Source organism: Beta vulgaris, chromosome 9 (assembly GCF_026745355.1).
Source record: "Beta vulgaris subsp. vulgaris cultivar EL10 chromosome 9, EL10.2, whole genome shotgun sequence".
Lineage (NCBI taxonomy): Eukaryota > Viridiplantae > Streptophyta > Magnoliopsida > Caryophyllales > Amaranthaceae > Beta > Beta vulgaris.
Window position 1 is genome coordinate 54,297,237 of NC_079210.1, and position 19,938 is coordinate 54,317,174.

The 19,938-nt window shown below is 35.4% G+C and overlaps 2 protein-coding genes across 10 annotated transcripts; one reads left to right on the forward strand and one right to left on the reverse strand.

Annotated features, from left to right (window-relative positions):
* Positions 1-4,405: 4,405 nt before the first annotated feature.
* Positions 4,406-16,632, forward strand: LOC104904866 (DNA polymerase kappa). 9 transcript variants are annotated; one of them, XM_048635742.2, is made up of 15 exons: positions 4,408-4,601; positions 5,318-5,490; positions 5,582-5,773; positions 5,949-6,072; positions 6,203-6,261; positions 6,397-6,483; positions 7,037-7,207; positions 7,301-7,421; positions 9,226-9,354; positions 10,745-10,836; positions 11,188-11,299; positions 12,778-13,103; positions 13,264-13,580; positions 14,253-15,602; positions 15,914-16,632. In XM_048635742.2, the coding sequence occupies exons 1-14, from the start codon at positions 4,505-4,507 to the stop codon at positions 14,368-14,370; spliced, it is 2,118 nt and encodes a 705-aa protein (XP_048491699.1). In that variant the 5' UTR covers positions 4,408-4,504; the 3' UTR covers positions 14,371-15,602; positions 15,914-16,632. The 9 variants fall into 9 exon arrangements, with proteins under 9 accessions (XP_048491701.1, XP_048491699.1, XP_048491697.1 ...); XM_048635740.2 differs by having other exon boundaries at positions 4,409-4,601; positions 6,161-6,261; XM_048635741.2 differs by having other exon boundaries at positions 4,409-4,601; positions 5,600-5,773; positions 6,161-6,261.
* Positions 16,106-19,917, reverse strand: LOC104904868 (mitochondrial outer membrane protein porin 2). Its single transcript, XM_010693273.4, has 6 exons — positions 19,745-19,917; positions 19,581-19,648; positions 18,382-18,492; positions 18,224-18,310; positions 16,766-16,974; positions 16,106-16,515 (listed from the first exon to the last, which is right to left on the reverse strand). The coding sequence occupies exons 1-6, from the start codon at positions 19,791-19,793 to the stop codon at positions 16,212-16,214; spliced, it is 828 nt and encodes a 275-aa protein (XP_010691575.1). The 5' UTR covers positions 19,794-19,917; the 3' UTR covers positions 16,106-16,211.
* Between the last annotated feature and the right edge of the window lie 21 nt (positions 19,918-19,938).

Consider the following 19,938-nt stretch of genomic DNA (forward strand, 5'->3'; position numbering starts at 1 on the left):
TCCCTTGTTTGAGTTCCCTAAAAAGTTGTCTTCTTCTGTCCGTTTAATAAGTTATAAATTGAGATAATAGGAAGTGTATTCCACAATTATGAATTCAAATATTTTACATAAATCAACTTTGTAATATAAAGTATAGTATTAGCTAGTTATAAAACCATAAGCATACATATTTTGTAGACAACTTTTAGAGTAGATGCTTATGTAGACCTAAATGAATGTGTTCGACTAATTACGTACAAAACCATAAGTGTGAATGTTTGATTCAATATATGCAACATATCAATATCTTAGGATTACACAAGTCTCAAATCCGTGTTTCTAATAAATCTAGCTCATCCCAACTCTATTTTTTGTCATATACTCATATATAATCAAACGATTATCACTCACTAAACTATCACCTCTAATGTAGCGAAATCTATGAAAAGATCCACATATCGGACAATGAAGTTATATCATCTTATTGATTTTTTTATAATAAGACTTACCATCGTCATCATTCATGATGAATAAGATAATGACTAAATAAATCATTGAGGCCTTAGTGTTGATTGAGATGACATATCAAATTTCAAGTCAATATTAATATATATGATAAGACTAATCTATCTATACAAATATATTAAAAGGCGTTTCTATCAAAGGAATTGTGCCACGTGGCACTCTTCTCTAGATTCTAATACACATGCTTATAATCTCAAACAAAAATATTAACAATGTGTAGTTACTAGGATTCGAACACACGACCATTGAAATGAAATGTGTGAGTTTAACCACTAATCCAATACAATTTCAATGCTTATAGTTTCAAAGTAAAACATAATAAAGTCTCATAATTATATGTAATTATAAAATCTAGACAAGCCTTTTGATCTTTAGCCCTTTTATAAGTAATACCATTTGTTTACGCGAATCATATTGAAATTGTTATTTTTATCCCTAATTCCTCATCATAAGTTTTTTTTGAACAACTTATCATGTCCTAACGTCCATTTTTCAATTTCGTACTAGACAAAATATTACGAAAAACTAATAGAATCAAATATGAAATTTATAAATAATATATTTAATTATTATAACTGACCTGGGGAATCGTCCGGGCTAAAATACTAGTTATAGAATATGTAGTGCTCGAGTGAACTATGATTCATGAACTAAATTTATCAGACATAATCTAACTTATACTTCAATCAATTAAAAGAAAGTCGTCCCTATCTCTTTTTTCTCTTTAAAATCCTAGCCTCATCTACCCCTTAATAATCAGTTTAGACCCTTAGCTTTTTCCCCTTTTATTTTCAGTTTTTAATTACTTTTTTTTTGTTGAATAAATTAGTATTTCTTTATAAGATTCCTTCAAACCTTGTTATGGGGTTTTTTGTCTCTGTTGTGGAGTTCTCCTTCTCCCCTATGGAAGTTGTGAGTATGATTTTTTTGTTGTTAGGTATGAGAAATTATTCTCATTGGTTGAAGTTCGAGACTCAACATGAAGGTATTGGAATCTCGGATGTGGTTAACATGGTTCGATCAAGAATGCTCTTCCCAAACTATGTCTGAATGATAGACTTCCTCATCAATAGTTGCTTGATTCAGCAAATGCAAGGGGGATGCACTATATTGTCCAATCTGATTCATTGTAGTTGTCTCGAAGACGAATTTGATTTAACCTTGTTTAATTTTATCTTGTTTTTCTTTTAATATCTTTTGTAGATGCCGTTTCGAAGCAAATATTGCAAAGGCTGATATGACGTGGACATGTTTAGACCCAAATATAATATGTCTAATATTTGTAAGGGTATTACGGTAATGTAAATACACTTTGGAATGGCGGGAGGGTTGTTGTAAATAATGGTTCTACAACATTGTTTTGGGATCATCGATGGGCTTCAAATCATACTCTTAGAGATCTAGCCATACATGACATCCCACCGGAGCTTGAAGGACATGCACACCCTTTGCACTTCACTCGCACGCCAACCTCGTTGAAGGTTCAGAGGAGGCGACGAGAGAAAAGAAGACCGAGAGAGAGGAGAAAGAACTAAGAGAGAGAGAGAAAATGGGAGTGACGGCTGAGAGGGAGAGAGAATTAGGGTTTGTATTTTTTTTTTTTGATTTTTTTAATCTTTATTCTCTCTATTTATAGTGTGGCATATTTAGGTCTAGTAGGATTCGGTTTGATCTTTTAAATTCCGAAATTAACTAAACCGAACTATATTATTATTCTATTATTATTATTCTTTGCAAATAATACTAAATTACCTTTTAATTATATTCTTTATATTTTCTTAATTATAAAGAATTAACTCCAAAAATACAAAGTATTACACCACCCCTGCCCCTCCCCATAATAGCCCTTCCCCACACCTCCACCCTTCGCGCAACACCTCCCCCCACACCCACTCCTCGCGCATCGATTCCCCCACCCCCACATGAATTCCGCGCTCCCCTATCCCACCTGAATTCCGCGCTCCCCTCTTCCCACCTCCCCACCTAAATTTTGCACTCTCCTCCCCCACCCGAATTCCGCGCAGCCACCCAGTCGATTTCTCGCACAACTCCTCCCCACCAAGTCGATTTTTCACGCAGCCACCCACCTGAATTCCGCGATGGGTTGGGGTTGGGAGGAATCGACGCGCGACGGGGGAGAGGGTGGGGGAATAGCTGCCGAGGGCTGGGATGGTGGGAGGGTTAGGGGTTAGAGTTAAGGTTAGGGTTAGAAATTAAGGTTAATTAAGTTTTTTAGGGCTATATTTAACAGAAAGTTAATGGTAAGGTCACTTCAGGTATTTTTCCAAACCACAGGGGTATTTGGCGAATTTTGGAAAACGCAAGGATACCAAGTGAATATTAAGAAACCTCAAAGATACCTGTGAAAAATCGAAAAAAAAACTTCAATGATGAGTTTGTTGGGCTGTTGTAGAGCGCAAATAAGTACATGCACCAAGTGCACGTAGAGCATGGTGCACCCTCTTCTAAACTACGTCGTTTTATCATTTTTAGAGTCTATAATTTTAGAAAATTGTTGTTATTTGTTTCCTTAAATTTTGCAACTAAATATTCGTTTTTCAAATTTGAATTTAAAAGGTACATGTTCTTTTACCTTAAGCGTACATGTTCATTTATTATATGTTCTTTTCATTATAACCTATGTTCTTTTATAAATACAAATTTACATATTCTTTAATTTTAAGTCGTGTGTTTTTTTTTTAAAGTAGAAAAGTTGTCGAAAAAACTCGTGTTCTTTCATATAAATAACTAGAATTTTTTGCACGCGATGCGTGCTTGAATTTTTTTCAAAACAGAAACTCGATTATCTTCGGCATAAGAGTCAAAATTTGAACATTAAACATACGAAGTATAATTGTTTTTAGTTGCAAAATTTGATTGATTTTGTTTCTGTCACTTAAGTCTCTCACCATTCTTTTTTTTTTTTTTTTTTACTTTTCAAAGTTAAATTCTATGAACAAAACATAAATTTTATTGAATTTATTTATGATTTCTAATATTATAATTTTTTTAGTTGATTTTTGAATTAAGTACATTACTTCTATTCATAGCTTGTAGCTTGTAAGTGAATTTTTAAGTTTTTGTAAAGTTTTCTCATTTTAGCGATTTGCATAACGTAAATTATGCAATTTATGATTTTAGTTGACTTGTGAGTGATTGTTATAATTATATTTTGGTATTTTTGTTTGAAGCCCCCTTTGATTTGTAAGTGTAGCTACCCCCTTCCCTTATATAATAGAGATATGTTGTACTTTAATTCTTGAATGATATTTTACATAAACCTTTTTACCTTGATAATTAATCGCTATTATATAATAGAAAAAGATAGGTCCAAATATATGTAAAAGTTTCATTATATATAAGAAATACTATAAAAAAGTAAATAATTTTTTTCTCTGTCTAACTTCTAAATTTCACTACAAATACACCTCTATTTTTTATCATGACCCATCATTAATTGTGAATGGTTCTTGAGAATAGTGATTTGTAAGTAAATTTTTGTAAATGTTTGTGTATGTATTGAAGTTCTAGGTTATTAGTTTTAGTTTATATGTTAATTTTAAGTTTTAATAAAGTTTCCTGATTATTTCAGTGATTTGCGTGATTTTTATAACGTGTTTTTCTCAATTGTATGAGTGGTTTGTAAAGTTTCTTCTTTTAAGTGATTTGTGAGTGAGTGTTGTAAATTAATTTTCGATAGTTTTCTTTGAATGCCGATTTTGATTTTGACATATATTCCTTTTGTAATTTAGAAAGGAAATGGGGGTAAAATAGGCGTTTCAAAAGAGGACACCATTGCTCCCCCTTCTCTTATATAATAGAGATATGTTTTGGATGCATAATAAACATGGTGCATTCTGGTGCATAATCCACGTTGTACTTGTAGGGCGGTAATGTTTGGGATATCTCGCGCTCACTTCTCCCCCCTTCTCTAAATTTGTCAATTTTGTTTTTTCTCTCCTCTCTCTTTCCCCGTTTAGTCTTCCCAAAGAAGTTAGAGATGATGGAAAAGATGGAGAAAAGCTCGTCTTCCAGCAACGTTCCAATTTCTAAACCGTGGCAGTCCTATCACACCGTTTATACTAACGCCAAAGCTGGTAATTGTTCTTTCCTTTGTTTTTCTTTTGCATTTTTGCAAGTTTGTTTGATTTTCATTTTGTTTTGAGTCCGCTAGTAATTTTACTGTTGTTACTTATTTATTAGTCTCTTTTTATTGGGTCGCATCATCTTATTAGATTTAACCATGTTTCTATATTGTATAATACTGCAAAAGTTTGTTCCTTTCTGGATAATTTGAACTAATATATGTATATCATCGTCCTACTAATCTGGAATTAGAAGATTATGATCACTTTTTTTTTACTAAATTGTACCCTCTATAAGTTGTTGTTTCTTAAGCTTTTAATTACTCATATTTGCATCATGAAGAGGAAAATACAATATGGGAATTCATTGTTAAGTCCTTTTGTTACTCTCAAGCTGTTTTTTGATGTGGGTTTGGTCAATTCACTGATAGGTTTGATAGTCCATTTTTTTTACTAAAAATGGAATAATTGGAATCTTAAACTGGCTGAAGAGCAGAGATGCAAAAGGGATGTGGGTAGGGTGCACATGGTGTTACTTCTTAGCATATGTTTGAGATTGTATCAGCTTATTTTTTGTGGGTCATATACTTGTTCTGTTTGCTGCCATTTTATGAGAAATTCTTTTCTTCATTAATTTTGGCACGTAGTTGGGATCTTAATTCCTCGTTCTTGACATGCCACTCACTGGAAAAGTTGTCATTTGTTGATGAATTTACTTGTTGTTTTAGGTATGGATGGAGTTGACAAGGAAAAAGTACAGAGAATAGTATATGAAATGAGTAAAGGGTCGAAGTATTTTGAAAATGAGGAGCGAAAGGAAGCCCTCATGAGGCAGAAGACCGAGAACATGCGTGAAAGGTGTGGAAAGCTCTCAACCGCTGATATATCTCATTATCAGAAGGTTTGTTGTATCTATATATATCTTGTCATACTGGCTTCCAGGTATTATGATCATAATTAAAGCAACAGTTCTTATTGATCAACTATCTTAGTGTTTGTGCAATGTACAGGTTGCTGAAAGAAGAATGACAGAGTTAGAAGCGAAACGTGACTTATCAAGAATTTGGCTGCATGTAGATATGGATGCCTTTTACGCTGCTGTTGAGACATTGAGCAATCCGTCGTTGAAAGGCAAGCCAATGGCGGTCGGCAGCCTGTCTATGCTATCTACTGCCAACTATGAGGTATAAAGTAGCAGGTAGAATATGGGTAAACTTCTCTGTTGAGCATATCCTTGACTGTTTGATATGGAAAGTTCGTCCATGTGGTTGCTTGAGGAATTTTACTTGAACACCTGATGCGTCGACTCTGATTACATAGCTTCTGACTTTCTGATGTGAAGATTTTGTCCACTTTTAGGCACGAAGATATGGGGTTCGTGCTGCAATGCCTGGCTTTATTGCACGTAAATTGTGTCCAGAGCTAGTCTTTGTCCCTGTAGATTTTGAGAAGTATACTTACTATAGTACCTTAACTAGAAAAGGTCAGAGCTACTTAAGATGATTTTGGGGTTATTATTAAAGTTTACTGTCACTGGCTTAGTAATCCAATCCTGTATGATTTATCTCCAGTATTCCAGAGATATGATCCTAACTTCATTTCCGCCAGTTTAGATGAAGCATATCTTGATATAACTGAGGTTTGCAGAGATAGGGACTTGAGAAGTGATGATGTGAGTATCCTTGCAGAAAATCTTATGGAAACACTTTCTGCCTTTTTCTTATGTTCTTCTGCATCAGTTTATCTTTGTTTGCAAAACTTAAATTTCTGTGTCTTTTTCTCACCTTTTCATATTCTTTATCGCCAGGTTGCTGAAGAGATCAGAAGAAGTGTTTTTGAAGAGACTGGTTTAACATGTAGTGCTGGTGTTGCTCCTAATAGGTTGCTGGCAAAGGTGCGTTATAATTGCTTCTTACTTATTGTAATTAAATTGGATGAAAATAATATCTGTATTAGGATAATGTTTAACGGCTGTTCTGTAATACATGTCATAATTTCAAGCAATCTAAAACTTTTAAGTGTCTGCCCTACCATTATGCTGTGGGAATATTCGATAAGATCTCATTGATGTTTGCTCTTGGTATGATATGCCATTGACTGAAGGTTGACATTCTTTGTTAAATATTTCTCGTTACCTATGGAATGTATTATGTATCAATGTAAGTGTCTCCCTTGCTTGCCAGTTTTTGCAGCTACTGGAAGGGGAATGTTGAAAATGATCAAAGATTAGTTCAATACTTTATTCTTCTCTTTTTTTTTGATATCCTTGTCCATGTTTTATCCACACTATGTGATCTCATCATTCTTATGAAATTGTTTTGGATGCCTGTCTTTAGTGTTTATTTATTTATTTATTAAAGAGCCTGTTCTTAGTTTGATACTTGTATGGTTGTTAGTTAATGTGATATTGCCTTACAATCAGGATGTTGTAATTAATGTTGATACAGGTTTGCTCAGATATAAACAAGCCGAATGGACAATTTATTTTGCCAAGTGATCGTATGGCTGTCATGACATTTATATCCTCCCTCCCTATACGAAAGGTATCTTTGTTACGAGACTGTTCTTTGTTTTTTGTCTTGGATTTAGAAGGTTACAAAGGGCCTTTCAAGTATCCAGTATCCTATATATTTTGAAACGCGAAACCAATTGAAACTTGTAATTGTGCATTTGTGTTCGTCAATGTATCACCTTACATGCTTCATCAACAGATTGGAGGCATTGGTAAGGTTACTGAGCAAATCCTAAGAAATGCTTTTGAAATTGATACATGCAAGGATTTGCTTGAGAAAGGCAGTTTCCTCTGTGCATTGTTTTCTCCTTCATCCGCAGGTGAGTAATTACCTCGTGGTTTTTCTACAAAAATTACTATCTAATCACCCCCATAATTTTCTCTTGAAATGATTTAGCTTTGTGGCAGCCAAGCAGCTTGTGTTTTTTCTAAGGCCTCTTCCGTTCTGTGTGATTTTTTTCCCTTGCTAAATGGAGATAGTTTTGAACTTATATATAGGCTATATAGCAGAAATAGAGAAGGCTTTACTGGTTCTTTAAAAGGGTGTGTTACCGCTTTGCTATTAGACCACTAGTGCTCTGTGATCAAGAGTGTTGACCACTTACATATCTCCAAGTGCTTCATATGTCGGTGATGTAGACAAGTCAGGAGATGATTGATGTGTGGTCACCAGAAGCTCAGGATTAGGAATGAAGTAATGTCTAGTGAAGGGATGACCTCAACTGAAGATTAGACATGAGGCAAAAGTAGGTGGTTTGGGCATTTTGAAGAATGCAAATTCATGCCCTAGTAAGGAGGTGCCAGAGGACCACAATCAGTGGATATAAGAGAGGAAGGCTTGAAAAGAACTTTGAGGGAGATGATCAGGCATGACTTGGTTTTGTTAGACCACATTAAGGACATGTGCTTGGATAGTTTTTGGTGGCACAGTTATCAGGTAGACTTCGGCCATGTTTGATTCACCCTGATTTCAGGTCATTATTTGTTATTTCGGATCAGATTGGATTGCAAAAGTTAAATAAGAGCAGGTGACCTTGTTTTACTATTTACTTTTAAAGCATTAGTTTTGAAACATCAAATCGCACAAGATGTTAAAATTAGCTGAAATAAAATCAGACGAGAGAAGAATGAGATCAGATCATCTTTGTTACACGAAATTAAACAGACCCTTTATCTTTCTGATGTTACTGGCTCAACTCTTCCAAATTCTTTGCTTGGCTTGTTTGTTTAGTACCTTCTTTTGCCTTCCCATCTCTGTTAATAGTTATTTCTGTTGGTTTCTGATTGTATTGAGGGTGACAAATGGGTTAACGAGTTAAGTAGTTTAAAGGTGGTTGCGATCAATTAGAATTTTGTATTGATAATGTGGAGAGATTTGAGGGTTTGAAGAGTTTAGAACCTTTGTCTGGTAAAGCAATGCCTTGTGGTCAATGAGTACTTCTAAGGGTTTAGCATAGAAGTATTATCTGCTTCTCCAGGAATCAAATTATTTGTATATTTTAGAAACATTTTAAGCATGATGAGGTGCTCTTGTTCTCACTGGAAACCTTGGAGCATAACTTTGAAGTTCGCAAGCGGATCTTAGTTGAAGGTAATAAATGATATCATGTTTTAGGGTTAAGGTATTGCAAATTTGCATCAATTCTGTTGATGTAAACTTGTAAAATAATGTTAGAGGGGCCAAGGTTTGAGCACATGGTCTAAGCTTATGCTGTAGAAGTGGTTGCAATTCTTATCTGAAAAGAGTTCTGTCAAATTCTAGTCAAAGTTATCAATTTTCTAGCTTGGCTTCTTGGGATGTGTGGTACTGGTTCTCACTCTCTTGTATCTTGTTAAGATTGACAATCTGGACCAGGAATCAAAATTGATCTTGTTATTTAAGGAAAGTTTGTTTCTTATTCCAAATATTCTTCGTATTTAGGTTAATGAACTGCGTATAGGTACGAGTTACAATTAAGTTCTTATTGCTTAGAAAAGAAGTTGGAAATAATATTCATATTGGTTTTTCTAAGCTTGCTTATCACATTTAGCTGTCCTACTATCCATGGTAGCACGCAATCCATTAATATCTGATGCACAGTTTACATATATAATTGAGATGACCATATTGTTAACTTGCTGCAGATTTCTTCCTTTCTGTTGGATTAGGACTGGGGAGCACAGATGCTCCACAAGCCAGGTTACGGAAGAGTATGAGTAATGAAAGAACATTTTCTGCCACTCAGGATGAAGATTTTTTGTATCAGAAATTAGGTATATATTCTCAACTATTTGGTGCTTTCACCTTAATCTGGTATAGTTTCAGATATATTGCTGAAATTATTGATGCTTAGAAATCTTATCCAAGGCTGTAAGAGCAGATAAAATTGGGGAAGTCACTTGTTCATTGCTCAGTCAATGAAGGGAAGGGAATAGGAGGAGGGGGGGGGGAGAGGTCTGGGGTCAAGTGTATTGGAAGAGCACACAAGTGTTTTTAAACTAGTAAATGGATGAGTGACCTTAGGTGCTCGAACTGGTGGTTGGTCCATCCAGTCTGCCTGGGGTATGACATGCTTGCGTTGTTCTTGACCACATGTAGAATCTTGTCATGGGATGTACCACCTACTAACATTTCTTGCAATAACAAAAGCCCATAATTGACCCTATCAATCGCAGAGTAGACCAACGAGCCAGGTTCCTCATTAGACAACACCTTGTCCACATAACTCATTGAAATTCATCTAGTGCTTGTCATACAAATTCCAATTTAGAATCCCATAATCTCCAATGCGTTTAGCATGTGAACTCTATCTTTTGCTGCCTTCAATCTAATTGAATGTCTCTCACTAGGATGCTGCAAGGGAGCTCTTTTCTCCTACTCAGTTCCAATAAGTAGGAATGGCAACGGGTCGGACTTGGACCGGATTATGCATAATCCGACTCCGACCCTACAAAAAGTCGGATTTTAAATCTGAGTCCGACTCCGACATCCGACTTTGAAAATTCGAATCCGACCCGACTTAAAATCCGAACATCCGACTCCGAGATCCGACCCGATTTAAAATCCGGACATCCGACTTAAAATCCGAACATCCGACTCCGAACCTGATCCGACTTATTTTTCTTCCAATTTTTTATAATAGAATAGTCTTCTATAATACAATAATTTAATCGTTACAATTTATTCTAATCATCATATGGAAATCTTATATAGTACCAATAATCTAATTATTACTATTATTTTTGACAATCGTTTTTTCTATGGGAAAATCCTATATAATACAATTGGTTGAAAGTCAAAGTCAGATTATACATAAATAATACATTACATAAATAAGAAAAAAGGATTGATTGACTCAACGTCGGAGTCGGATTCGGATGTCGGATTATTTTATGAGATCCGACTCCGATTCTCCTCCGACTCGGAGTCGGATTTTTTAAACGGAGTCGGAGTCGGATTACTTTTTTGTCGGAGTCAACTCGGATTTTTTCCTTCGGATCGGAGCGGACTAGGGTCGGATTCGGACTGGATTGCCATCCCTACCAATAAGTGTTGCTCACTAGTATTTATACGTTGAAAATATGCCGTAAACAGTTCAAGGATTGAATAGATCTGACTAATTATTACTTTGACAACTTCACTTACCCTGATTACATATTGCAGCTGAACTTGCGGAAACACTTTCAACTGACCTGCAAAAGGAAGGACTTTATGGTCGAACTCTGACACTTAAACTAAAAACTGCATGTTTTGAGGTGATTTCTGATGTCTGCATTCTTTATCCTTGGCCCCTCCCCAACATCAGACTTCCACTAGAATTATGCTGATGCATTTGTGCAAGTGATCATATGCATAAATGTATCAGACAGGCGCTAAAAATTTAAGAAGCTATAGCACTTATTTGCTGGAAAAAAAAACTTGAAAAGCTTCTTATGTTCTGCTAAAGCTCTCTGATGTCAAAATTGATTTGGTTGTGTGGATATTTGGTCTGACAATAATCAATTGCAATACTGCCTTTTGTTTTGGTTTGACTTCAATATCTTAGCTACTCTTAGCTCTCAACATTAAACTTTGAGCTCTTGATTTACTTAGTTGTGGTTTTCCAGGTTCGAAGTAGAGCAGTGACATTGTCAAAATGTATATGCTCAAGTGAAGATATACTGTTGCATGCCAAGAAACTGCTGAAAGCGGAACTTCCTGCATCGCTAAGACTGATAGGTAATACAGAAATTTAGTTTTTGTTTTTTCAAGATTGATAAAAGATCCTTGAAGTTCCCTGATATAAACTTTCCAGGTTACAGCAAGCTGGATTTAAAAGTCTGCAGTAAAATGTTTCTTTCCCGTATATAAATTGTTGACTTGGGTTGTCGACTTGTCGCGCGTAACTTCAATGGTAGAAGATTCATTTCTTTACATTAAAGGGGTTGTTGCAGACTTAGTTTCATTTATGAGTTTAGTCAGCCAAATAAGAGTTAGAACTGGCCTTAACAAATCCTGTAGCACCTGATCAATATATAAGATCTTGTACCCTTGTTTATATGGTGGTAGTTTGATTCTTTTGCCTAGGTCATGATAGTTTTCTGCATTTCAGGACCAAATTGATAATAAATTCCTCTGGTTTTTTTTCTTTCTTAATTCTATAAATTAAGAGTGATGTTAATACCCAGAGACAATGGAAATTTATTGACAGGCCTACTGTTGAACATGTGTGTAGATCAATTTTTAGGCTTCTCTTGGGTGTTTCTATTTCTGAGGCTCTCTTTGGTTTCTTATTCCCTGTTCTTTTGGACTTATATTTCAGTTTTCAGTTCAGTTCGGTTGAATTTAGACGATTTCAGTCTCCAAAATAACAGGGCTTTAGTGCATTTGCACTCTTTGTTTCTTTTATTTTCGTCCTGTTCAGACAATTTCAGTCAAAAGAACCGGGCTTTAGTGCATTTTGCATTCCTTGTTTCTGCTATTTTTGTCCTCTATCTAATAAAATGTTATTCATTTGTATCTAAAGATAATAGGAGATACCCCGTCAAAAAAAAAAAAAAAAGATAATGGGAGATGCTGGTTGCAACAAGTTCTTTAGGTTGCCATGGTTTTGCATGTATTTTTCTGGCAGTGGTCAAGGTCCCATAGGGTTCTTAAATATAAATTTTTGGAACGAGGCAATGTAACATTAGTTGTGCTGTGTACATTTGTCTAGGAATTAATGCCTTTTTTTTTATAATGATTTTAGTGTTTTGTTGTATACTTGTATCCACATGTGAGTTACCAACCACTGTTCACGTTCTGTCAATCTATTTATTTACCCTGACATTAATGACAGTCACGGTTGTTTTAGAAAATGGCCTCGTACTTATCCTAGTGTTCAATCTGAATGCAGGGCCATCTACTTTACATCGTTCTTCTGTAGCTTCTGCTCTTGAGCTATAAACTGCCTTGCCTTTTGATTTATCTGCACTGTTGTGATTGGATTTCATGGATCACGTATTCTCAGGTCTTTTACCTGATTCTGTTTCTGTAGGGTTCCTATAGATGTTTGGATTTAATTCCTCATTTTAGCCATTTTGAAATGCCTGAAGCTTTTTTGCACCCGGCGTATGCTGAGCCTTCACCAATTAGTTCATATGTGACTTCTTGCATCTATTACTAGTTATTAGGTGATAATTTTAAGAAGGCTTTGTTTGACTGTTGTTTTCTAACAGGCCTTCGAGTGTCTCAGTTTAGCGAAGATAAAAGTGGTCCATCTGATCCTAGGCAGAAATCCATTACCAACTTTGTCATAGTGGGAGATGCTTCTGGAAATAATATCCATGACAGTGACAGTATGAAATTGAAGCCAAAGGATGACAGATTTTCACATGAGATTGGAGATGATATCGCTGCTTGTGACCCCAGTTCTGGTTATGTACATGAAGATGTCAGCAGCAGCGATCAGTACGCAGATTTTTGTTATAGTAGCTGCAGTATAGACAAAAATGCCACGGACATGGAACGAAATAGTGTGCTTCTTGATAGTAATCAAGCAGAAGTACGTCTCTACATTTTATTATCTGTTTTAATTCATTACTCATTTTCTGAATCACTAAGTTTTGGCATTAGTACGAAAAAGATCCTATACCTCATTTTCCCCAGATGATTGATGCTTTATTACCTATTTCCTTGTGCTGTTTTTTTTATTGTACTCCAAGGAGATTGCTGGGTTTGTTGAGCAGAGGTCTGAACCACGTCAACCTTTTTCCCAGCCACTGATGGAGACAGAACATTGTCTTAGTAGCATAAGTCCTGATGAAGTGACAGGGTGTCCTAGTGATGATGACGCTGCCCCTTCCTCAAGTCAACAAGATCAGTTTCAATGGGTGGATGGTTACAAGTGTTCAATCTGTGGAATTGAAATGCCGCTCGAATTTGTTCATGAAAGACAAGAACACTTTGATTTTCATCTTGCTGAAAGATTGCAGGAAGAGTGTTCTGGTAGCAGCTCAATGAATCACTGCTCTAAGCAGAGGTAAAAATCCACCATTTTTTGTCTGTTCTTTTGGATAGCATTTCCTGTTAATAATCTGTTTATAGGACTGACCTTCCATTCTGGGGCATTACCTTATAAGCACTTAGGCTCCGTTTGGTAGGGCGTAAACATTCTTAGTGTAAAATGATTTTTATGGAAAATAATTTACAATGGAAAACACAATTCCAAAATTAGTTTTCCGTTTGGTTCCATGTAAGCAAAATAATGAAAATGAAAGAAATATGAAAGGGAAAATAAGGAGGTAGTGACTAGTGAGTGGAGTGTGTAACAGAGATAAGTAAAACAGTTTTCCCTTCATTCTGAAGGGAAAATGGTTTTCCATCATTGGAAGTGTAATTTTACTGCAAGGGAAAATGATTTTACACTCTTTTGCCAACCAAACAATGTAAAACTGAAAATAGAGGAAAACAGTTTTTCAAGAGAACGTTTTACGCCCTATCAAACGGAACCTTAAATATGAACCGTTTTGCTCGAAAGGTAATGGTAATATGATAATAGTGCTATAAACTTTTCATTATGTGTAAATACTTTTTTCTTGTTATGGCCATCATATATTTTTGGCTAATGTTGCTGATTGAAGTCTTTTGAAGAAAGTCACACTCATGTACATCAAGCAGTAATTATTCTGTTTTGTTATCTATTTTTTATCAGGAAAATTCAAAAAGACCAAATTGTGCATAGTAGAAAGAAAAGGCGCAATTTAGTACCAGAAAAAGGCAAATATCTTCATATTGATCAATTTTTCACAAAGAAGAACCAAAATGCTTAGCATTTTGTCTGTAAATGTAATCAATGTATGTCGATATATATAGCCAATATAGGTACAATGGAAGCAAGTTTTATGTTGGTCTATGTCATTTACCTGTGTAAATTTTTACAGTGTATACCTGCAACTTGTATATTAAACCAACAATTTGTGCAATGTAATTTTAACAACCCAAATTCTTAACTGCAATGTTCAAGTTTTTTTTTTTGCTTAGATTATTGAGTATTGACTATTACTCAAGTGTAAGTATTGTAGCTACTTCATGTATATTTCAATCACTGTGTTTTGGATGAATTTTCCTCTTTTAATTGCAAACCAATTTGTCAAATCAAAAGTATGTAATAATTAATGTGTGTGTAGTGTTAGGACAGTCCAGAGGATTTCTTCCTACCTTTTTAAAAGTGTTATTTTGAACTTAATTTTTCTTATTTGAACTAATCTAAATTTATGAACCCTTATGGGTCTATCTATGATCTTATTTGAACTTATTAAACCTTATGTTATGATGCGTCCGACCTTATTTTTACTGAATTGAACTGATCCAACCTTATCTAAACCTTATTAAACTTTATATGAACTTAATTTTTCCTTCAAAAGAAAAAAAAAGAAAGGCGAGGACAAAGATATGCCACGTCCCAGTACATATTTACATCCTTCAAAAGCTTATCTTCCCATGGTCCACTCCACCAAAATTTGCAGTTTCTCTCTTCAAAATTACTTCGTAGCATATGATCTCATCAGTTTTTAACTTTTAAATGTGAAATTAGTCCAACAACCCAGCAATTAAAACAACAATCCCAAATCAAAACTAAACCCAGCTTTTCCCAATAATTAATATGAGTATAAGTATGAGCATGATTAGAGCATCAACAAGAATAACATCATCTGTTAATGGTAATAATATCCCAACAATGAAAGAGATAATGGAAACCTCAAAAGCCAGAAATTTGGATTTGAAGCTGCAAAAATTGGGACCCTTTTTCAGAATAACAGCAAAAAGCTTGGAAACAAATAAGGAGCTTGGAAGAGCTGAAGGAGTCATAAGGATTTGGTTTAATGGTAAAATTCTGCACTTGGATTCTATCAGATTGAAGAAAGAGACTCAGAGTATGCAGAGATCAATATTTGGTGTAGGTTTATTCCTTGGTGCAGTTGCTGTTAGACATGGTTTTGATTCTGGTTGCATTACGGCTCAGTTGCTTGCTATCAATGACACTGATCTCTACCACTCTAAGGTTTCTCTCTTCTTTTGTATGCTCCCTAGTTAGTATTATTATTTCTTACCAAATTTCATGGAACAATTAGCTTTACTCAACGATCATATCGTAAACTTATGGTGAAGTGACGAGGTTCAATCAGTTGAGTTCAGGTGAAGAGAATGCACCGCATCCTAAAATAGCAAATTGCGTTCATGTACCCATTTTGATATTGTGAATTAGGCCACACGGGTGCTAATGCCTGATGCTAATGCTAAAAAAAAGTGAATCTTTTTCTGTGTTTCGACAATGATTCAGCAAAGTAATTTAATTTTGAATCGGTTGTGCAGTTGGTAAGGTTTTACAGTAGAATGGGATTCAAGGTTGTGCATGAAGTGGATGGCTCAACAATTGGAGACCTTTCCCACATGCTAGTCTGGGGAGGTAACGGAACGAGAATGGATGCTGATATCAAGTATCTTCTTTCTAAATGGTGCACCATCTTCAAACCAAGAGTTTCTAGTGTAGAGAAACAGCAAGCATGAAAGAAATTGGACTCCACATATATGATAAGAGACGACAACCCAAAAAGGAACAGTTTGTAGAGATACTGTGTGCACTCTTGTTATCACAAAATACAGATGGTATTCATGGTTTTAGGGCAAGTGATACACCAATCTTTGGGTTTGTGTCAAGAGAATTGTAATCAAACTCAGCTGCCATTGTCAGCACAGACTTAGCTTTAAACTCGTGTTGCAGAAGTGCCCCGAAATTCCCCTGGTTGTCGAGCTTCAGCTTGATTAGAGTTAAATCATCAACAGTGTATGATCCTCCTACAGTGAGAGTATTTCCATCTTCAGAAAACCTATTTGTGAACTCCATTACTGTAGTGCACCTCGCTTGGTCAAGATAGTGGACATACGATGTTCGAACAAGATCACCCTTTTCCGCCCTGGAATCAATTCAAGGACATGTATCATTTAATTGAGTATGCAACGTGCAAATGTTTTTGCAAGATTATGAATTTGATTAAGCCTGTATTTGTTCAATGAATATGGATGTTTCCTCACATTATCTTTCTTATTTTGTTAAATAGTCTCCTTCTCAACAAGCTATAATCTACTCATAAATATGCCTTGTGTCTCAGAAACTGTTAGCAGCAATTTAACGAGAACAATAATAGTTCAAGCAAAGAGGCTTACAAGATAATAGATGTACAAGAATTTGGTTTTGCAATGCTTATGCCAGCATTGTACTTCGTAAAATCAGCAGCAGAAGTATCATAAGCTGCCTCTGCACCAACTATAGTGCTTGGAGTACCGTATGTAGCTGAAACATCGAAAACAGGGGATTTGTTCAAGGAAACAGATGAGCCAATTGCTGCATGTTCATGGAAGTACTGAAGCTCAAACTGTCATGAGAATAAAATTTCACATGAACACTTTAGCCGTGTAAAACATAGACTAAAGGAAACACATGAACACTTTAAGCTAGCAAGCATTACATAACCCTTTAGCTTGAAAGGTTTCCAACTTTCTGATGATCCAAAGCTGGAAGCATGATATTGCAAACCTCTTAAAGTGGCAAAATTAGCTCATTGTAAGAAGTTCAAAACATTTACATAGATTTAACTGAAACTACATATAAGGAAAAACCGACGAAGGGCTTATAGTGATATACTGCAAAGAAAAACAATTGCTCTTTTAAACAATTGCATGAACCAGAGAAGCTCATCAGTTCAAACAGGATTACAGATTTGTTTGGTTGGACAGAAAACATTTTCAAATTTTTCCTTTGTTTGATTCCTCATAAGAAAAGAAAGAGAAAGGGAAAATCAAATATGGAGGGGAAAGGATGGATGGGAGTAGAGAAAGAGGAAGGTAAGGAATAGGGAGGAAAATGTGGCGATTCCATTTAGATAGGAAAATGTTTTCCAGAATTGGAAGTTGGGAGAACTATATTACACCTTTTACGAACCAAAGAAAAATAAAAAAGACAGTTGTTTTCTACGACGAACGTTTTCCTTTGAACTTTCTTCACGAAAGCCCTCCCCTCAAAACATCATTGGATAGACCTCCCATGTCTTTGACCATGATGTTCCCAATTTCACATCAAGTTTCTTCACCCTCATGATTCATCATTCTCTTGGCATCATGTCCAGGAAAAGCCCTAGCATAGGATGGATTACTAGGCTACTATAACATCAGAGACGAATATACTTTGCTAAATTTGGTTGATATACAGTATGAAGGCAATTATCGACTACCCGTTTGGTAAGAGGCCATAAATGGTGGGAATGATAATGCATTATAGTGTAAATTTGTACTAGAAATCCAATGTAATTACCTATGGTAATGCCACTCCATCCCAAGATATCCATTTTCTTCCTAAAATCTCATTACTCTCCATTACCACTTAGGAAGGTGGTATTGAAAGGTAATGGAAATTTATGAAGGAAAACTCATGTTTCATGATAAAGTTTCATTCCCATGGTCATTGACATGAAAACTTCTTTGCAAATTCATACTAAATTTCATTACCATTACCACTATTTATGACCACTAATCAAACGGGCCGCGAGAGTAAAAGGTCAACTAAAGACATCCTTCGAAGAACAGGCAAGTGAAAATTATCAAAATCTCATCATTAAATGGATGTACCTTTGCAGAGTCGTACTCGGGAAGATTAACTGAAGCTATTGACTTGAGAGATGGCACAATATCAGTCAAAGTAAGTGTAGCAGCCATCTGCCAAGAAAATACAATTAAAAGCTTTGTTTCATAATCATAATAACAGAAGGCATTGCAGAAGAACATACATTTGACTGTGTATCAGCTTTGACATCAATAACTGCATTCTTGTATTTGTATCGCGCAGCCACATCACCAACTGAACGATTTTCCTTTTGCAGGGAACTTGAAGTAAGGGCCTTCAGGCAAAGAAGAGATCATCATCACAACTGCGACAAAATGTTGTCAAGTATGTCCTTTATACATAGAGAAAACTGATAAAAACATATTATAGGCAAAGGTTTTGTCAGTTCATTCTGCTTCAAAGAAATAGATGTCACACACTTTAACTCTCTAGACCACTGGATGGCGCTCATACCAACCAGGCGACAGAGTGATTCCACAGTTCTGAGTTGTCATGCAAACCCATACCACAGATTCGTGCGAAGGGTTTGCAGTCATTCACACATTTTAAAAATAACATAGAGCAGTCCAAGCATATAACTATTACCAGCAAACAATTTGTGCCACGCACAATTGGACAAAGGAAATAGCTCCACTAAAAGAACAATATGACATCTTTATATTAACAAATTCACTAACTTCATAGTAGTCAATAAGCAAGTTTATTCAATGTTCAGTAAAATTTACAAAGCTTCAATTTTGTTTCATATCTTCCCAGACAATGAAATAAACTAAAAAGCCAGATGTTATAGTATCAACTTCTACTTGAAAAAACTAGATAAAACTGTCCCACTGTAATCAAATTTCATTTAGAGCACTTTCGGGGTACCGACATAATAAGCTAACGGCTTCCTAGGCTTAAACAAGATGGTAGTACAAGCACAACAACCTTGAGTACCAGGCAAAGTCCTCCATCATGTTTCCAAGAATGCAGCACAAATCAGACAAGAAACCCAAAGGATCAAGTTACATGAAGAACTAGTGAATTTAGTCGGATCCCCAGAAGTCATACCATTTATAAATTTCAAAGGAATAGTAGTATATAAATAACTTGGTACAATTTGGTTGCATTCTTTTCATTTCCTTTTTTTTGGGCAAATCAGCAGCTAAGATTTGAAATTCAAGTGCAAATTAAAGTTTTATAACATCAAAATCAAATCTTCAAAGGCCTTAACAGCCCTATGCTTAAATCCTTATACTTGATTAAGCTTCAAGAAAAAAGCTTTGAAATTGACAAAATATAAAACCCAGACAATTGCAAATTGAATGACCCACAAAAAATTGGAACATTGCAGAGAATGAAAAAGGAGAGAAGGATTAATACAAGTCCATCTTCAGTTAGAGTTGTGATGCTCAATTTGGTATCATTGCTGTAATCTTTGTACAGAATATCTGCAGAAATTAGATGTGGAGAAAAAGTCAAGGCAACAAAAAAAAGAAAAGATTAAAGTATTAAGTATGATAATCATAATTCAACTCAAATGGTACCTCTGGCTTTTTTGCCAATGCCTGAGAAAAGTGATGGTCCGTTGCTCATACTTTGAATTGTGAATTGTGAATATGTGATGGTTAATAAGTACTTTATAGAAGTGGGAAGAATGAAGACGGAGAAAGTTGTAGATACTCCTAATAATCTTCCGTTGTCTTGTGTCTTGTCTTGTTGCTCCTTTCCCAAGTTAACT

What these genes read in the sequence shown, in the direction of transcription:
- LOC104904866 (XM_048635740.2), top strand. Translation starts at nt 4,505, where the DNA reads ATGATGGAAAAGATGGAGAAAAGCTCGTCTTCCAGCAACGTTCCAATT. An exon ending in ATATATCTCATTATCAGAAG is followed by an intron (nt 5,491 to 5,581) that starts GTTTGTTGTATC and finishes CAACTATCTTAG; the next exon opens with TGTTTGTGCAATGTACAGGT. An exon ending in TAGTACCTTAACTAGAAAAG is followed by an intron (nt 6,073 to 6,160) that starts GTCAGAGCTACT and finishes ATTTATCTCCAG; the next exon opens with TATTCCAGAGATATGATCCT.
- LOC104904868 (XM_010693273.4), bottom strand. Translation starts at nt 19,793, where the DNA reads ATGAGCAACGGACCATCACTTTTCTCAGGCATTGGCAAAAAAGCCAGA. An exon ending in CATTGGCAAAAAAGCCAGAG is followed by an intron (nt 19,649 to 19,744) that starts GTACCATTTGAG and finishes TAATTTCTGCAG; the next exon opens with ATATTCTGTACAAAGATTAC. An exon ending in AAGCTGATACACAGTCAAAT is followed by an intron (nt 18,311 to 18,381) that starts GTATGTTCTTCT and finishes TTTTCTTGGCAG; the next exon opens with ATGGCTGCTACACTTACTTT.